Source organism: Taudactylus pleione, unplaced genomic scaffold (genome assembly GCF_031769625.1).
Source record: "Taudactylus pleione unplaced genomic scaffold, aTauple2 ptg000013l, whole genome shotgun sequence".
Lineage (NCBI taxonomy): Eukaryota > Metazoa > Chordata > Amphibia > Anura > Myobatrachidae > Taudactylus > Taudactylus pleione.
This window is the reverse complement of record NW_028284416.1, coordinates 1,806,917-1,811,814: the sequence shown is the minus strand read 5'-3', so window position 1 is coordinate 1,811,814 and position 4,898 is coordinate 1,806,917. Positions and strand designations below refer to the sequence as shown.

General features: G+C 42.2%; 1 protein-coding gene across 1 annotated transcript; it reads right to left on the bottom strand.

The window, feature by feature from the left end:
* Positions 1-773: 773 nt before the first annotated feature.
* LRRC26 (leucine rich repeat containing 26) lies at positions 774-4,121 on the bottom strand. Its single transcript, XM_088469054.1, has 2 exons — positions 3,509-4,121; positions 774-1,081 (listed from the first exon to the last, which is right to left on the bottom strand). Exons 1-2 carry the CDS (start codon positions 4,119-4,121, stop codon positions 774-776), a joined length of 921 nt encoding a protein of 306 aa, XP_088325180.1.
* Between the last annotated feature and the right edge of the window lie 777 nt (positions 4,122-4,898).

Below are 4,898 nucleotides of genomic sequence, written 5' to 3'. Positions count from 1 at the left end.
AATGAGGGGCAACTGTTACCATGGGTATGCCTGCTCTCAAAACCCACTGATTTGTGCATATTTTTTTTAAAGTAGAAAAAAAAATATAAAAAGCAAATTGTTTTGTTTTATTACAAACAAAACTGAAAAATGCCAAAAAACATAGAAAAAAGGTGAATTGGGCCAATTAAAAAAAACACAAGATAAAGCATTTTTTATTGTTTCATTTAAATAAATATTTTCATTAAATTTGGAGTGCAAAAATTAACAATAAATATTAATTTGGGGTAATTTGAGGCCATTATTGGTTTTAACAACTAATAATGACATGTAATTACTGGGCTAAATAAGCTAACGAGAAACTTCTAAATGCTTAATTAGTCTTAGGGGTTCTGAAGCAAGTACCGACAATCTTTCCTTAAAATAGTGAATTTTAGGAAAATTGCACTTGCTCTGACGGTGAAAAAAAAGATGTGTTAATTTCTATAGAAAATACCGTGCCTGATTTTCTTCATTTGAATAAGAAAACCCTGCGGCTGCGAGAAAAACCCCATGCCACGAGTTTTTTTTTAAATTTTGCCTGCACTTGGATATGCACCTTGGTGTTCATCTTGGTGTTCATCACCATGGATGGATATTATTACCAGTAGATGAACAGTGTAACATCTCTCTACTGTAGAGTCATAAAGGCCACTTTGGGGTCCTGTGGTGGTGCACTGTTACAAGGTACGTTAAAGTGCTTTTTTGACCAGATAGGTGCAATTTTGGACACAGGAGTGGCATCACCAGTTGGTCTATATACGGCACACTGGTATGTGGTGCCCATTTGTTATGCTCTGGCGTTTTCTAACAGTTTTCTTCTTGTACACATGCGGCCTCCTGTGGGCTCGCAGCAAAACCCGCTCGTAGCAAATGATTACTGACCCAGTCAGGAGGCAGAGTAAGATGCTCATAATGAACAATGCGATGCCTATTGACAAAATATATAAGTATTCGAAGAGAGTGAAGTAGTGCTGGCAGTGGTCAAATGAATCCCTCTCAATTTCCATGATCGGATATTGGTCCAGGTATTTCGGGACTCCGCACAGGGTCCTTTCCTTCTCTGAAAGACAAATATTATTTCACTGTTCAATAAAACATATATGTCAACCATATTCGTGTTTATTCATCTTAGTGGGAGCTGCCTTATCGCTTGTAAGGCAGAGGTACAAAGTGATAACAGATTTATGTTTTAATGAAACAGTGCCCTCCAGTGGCCAAATACTTACATGACGTTGCAGATTTCTGGGTTGGTTTTATCTGACACAGAACTACCTCAGACAATGCAGAGAAGAGTCGTAGGACTTTGATATCAAAATTTCCTGAACCTCGAAAGTGGAGCCATTTTGTGGGTTTATTCAATGTTTATGAGAAACAAAGCCTATCCATTCTGCAACCGGTGACATCACTGATGGCTCTGGCAAAATAGCAGAATCCGTAATGTGTAGAAGAGGGAGGGATGTGTGATTACAATAGATGAGAAGGAAATATTTTGTAAATCAAATAGGGTAGGCAGATACATATACTTATTATAATATGTATATATTATATATACACATATATATGTATATGCATATGTCATTAGTGAACATAGTATACAGTATATTCACATTGTATGAACGTCTAACAGAGATTAGTGAATCTGTTGCAGTTTGACCATATGTTGTTTTATATACGCAAACTAAGTAAAGGGTAATGTTAGGTACATGTACCAGCATGTCAGCAGACAGCCTGAATCCACATCCGCTGTCTGCAACAACCTGGTCTGAGGTGCACACATGTACTATTTACACGTGTTTCGCATGTTTCAATAATTGGGAGCACTGCTGTGCAGCATATTCTGAATTTGGGGTGCACTGATGTGTGGCCTAAGAATTGGGTGTGGTATATTATGTCGACATGTTCAGTATGCTGACATTTAACATGCTGACATTCACAATGTCGACACCGATTTATTATTATTATTATTACATGTTATTTATAGGGTGCCACAAGTGGTCCGCAGCGCCGTACATATAGTAAAGGGTACACAGAACATTACATTACAATACAGTAACCAAAATATAAACACAACACAGGTAACAATTAGCAACACAATTCTCCATACACCGTACAGCTGTGAAGGTGAAGGCTGTCATAGAAGTGCTGGAGAAGAAGGCTGTGAGACAGTGGGGAGGAGGACCCTGCTCCTAGGAGCTTACAATCTAGGGGGCTTAGGGCCTGATTCAGCAGAGAACACCGTTCTGGATATTCATGCAGATTTACGATTATCGGAAATTTGCGCACGAGCAGGACCCGTTCTGCACATGTGCAGAACGGGTCCTGCGAGATCGCATGCAGGCCCCCTCTATGCCTCTGCCTGATTGATAGGAAGAGGCATTTGCTGGGCGGTGTGGGGGAGGCCTGCGTTCCCGGAAATGGGGGCGTGGCGCCCCGTTCTCCAAAAGGGTCTAGGCTAGCTTCTGCATCTGTGGACGCAGACTTCTTGTCCTCGCAAACTGGCCAGCCTGCGTAAGCTGAGGCTTACTGAGCTTGTCGGTAACTTGGTTGCAGAACTGGAATCGCATACGCTGACAGGAGGAGTCTCTTCACTTCAGACGCCTCCTGCAGTATTTGAATATAAGCAGGACGGAATTGCAAAGGTGCTTTGTAATTCCGTCCACTGCTGAATCAGCCCCTGATGTTAACATTGCCAGAATGGTATTTTAAGCTAAACGTAACTCTAAGCCTAACCCTCAAATCATGTGCCAGCATTTGTTTTAATTAGTTTTAGTGTTACTTAGAATAAGATTTACTCACTATATAACCCTTTCCTAATTGCTGGGAGTCAAACTGGGAGAAATAAATTTGTGGCCGCCCGTTCAAAGTCTTTCTCTTGATATGGCAGGAAAAAGTTTGGACGCCCCTGCTGTAATGCCCAGCTCATACACTGCACACCTTTATAGGGAGGTGATTTCATAACCTATTTCCAAGTGAGCAGTCAGGTATCCTTTCATTAGCAGAAGCTAATTTATGCACGCCCCTGTAATGGCGTTCAAACGCCCTGGCACGCCTGCGTTTTGCCGACCACCCCCCCGTCAACACCCCCAAATGGTACCTACTATCAATCACTCTGCGATGGGTCTGCATAGTCCCTGCGATCGCAGTCCCGTTCGCAGTGGAGTGTTTGCGCACGCACACTGCAATGCAAACGCATGCGCAGAAGGCAAAAATCGGCCGATTACGTGTGTAATCAGGAAGAGTTGGGGAACCTCTGCCTAGAGATTAACTCAGAGGCAATTGCTGTTTGGTTGCAACTGCACAACTATACCATAATAACCAATCCCTCCCCCCCAGTCCCGACATTCTTTTAGGTTTGTTAATGTGAAATGATCAAGCCTGGAAGAGCTTACCATGGAGCAACTAAACCCACATCGCTGGCCTGTATATTAAGGACTTTTATTAGACCTTCAAATGTAGATGAACTTTTCTACAAGCAATAGCATCTTACCATTAACTTTCTGAGCATTGTCAAGCATCCAAGTTAAAAGATATTGAATCTGACAAGTGCACATCCACGGGTTTCCATCTAGCCTCAGATGCATCAGCTGTGGCAATCTGCACAGAATGTCTACCCTCAGGCCAGTCAGGGCATTGTTGTGTAAATACAGTATCTGCAGATTCACCAGGGGCTCTAGAACCTCCGCGTAGAGCCTGGCAATCCGGTTGTTGCCTAAATTCAAAGCCTTTAGACTGGGCAATGGGCGGAAAACCTCAGGTTTTAGAGTGGTCAGCTGGTTGCTGCTGAGGTCCAAGTAGCTGAGGTTCTGAAGGTGCTGGAAGGCCTGAGGGTCAATATTGGAGATGATATTGTTCTGCAACTCCAGATGTTTAAGGTATGGGTACTTGTTGAATGAAAAGGTCTTCAGGGAGGTGATCTTATTGTAGGCCAGCAGCATGGTATGAGTGTCTTCTTCCATATCTTCTGGAATAAAATATAGACCTTTCCCATAGCAGTCTATGTGTCCTCCAAGGCAACTACAGACATCGGGGCAAGAAGAGATCTGAAGGCTACTTAAACTTAGGAGGGTCAGGTATAGGGAGAGCTCCACAAAGCCCTTCATCGCGTTATATATACTCCATCCAAGCTGGCGTCAATTATCAACAGGGAAAAGTATCTGAAAACTTTCCAAGGCCCAAAGATAAACATGGAGAGGTGGACTACAAGCATCTCCTAGTCAATTCCAGGTCACCACAACCTTCTTCAAACGGTAGCGAAGATTTCCTAAGTTCTGCGAACCACCTTAAACGTTTGGTACGTAGAAGTATACTGGAGCAATTTTCTAAACCAGTCCTATCGTCTTAGGGAAACGACAGGTCACATGAGTTGTGCAAATATTAGCAGAGATTAATGAAGGGTTATGTGGCTGCTATATTCTTATTTCTGCATTGTTCTGCTATTGACAGAGAACCGAGACACAACTCCACCCTCCAGGATAGAGAAACAGATAAATATTTCTCACTATGCACAGAAAGGACATACTGTGCGAGATTAGCAAGGTGGATATTGACACTGGGGGATGAATCCTCTGAAGTTTCCTCAACTTTCAGGTTGGAATATAAGAAATAGTTTATGAACAGACTAATTGTGAGACATTAAAGGGACATTATACTGAAAGAAAAAAAAAATACTTATAGGCACACTTTGCTTTAAATCTAAGGATATACTGCAAATCCCCTGATTAACACATCCTGTTTGATATTAAGCTAAGAAGGAGCTTCGAGGGGGCCTGCTCATCATACTGCTGTTCATGAGCATGGGGTGGCATGATAGAAATGACCTGAAGGCGAATAACCCCTTATATTTGATAGTGACAATGTTTAAATGATCCCTAGTGGGT

Coding starts and splice junctions, on each gene's coding strand:
- LRRC26 (XM_088469054.1), bottom strand. CDS start 4,121: ATGAAGGGCTTTGTGGAGCTCTCCCTATACCTGACCCTCCTAAGTTTA. Junction 1,082..3,508: donor CAATGCTCAGAAAGTTAATG/GTAAGATGCTAT, acceptor TTTGTCTTTCAG/AGAAGGAAAGGACCCTGTGC.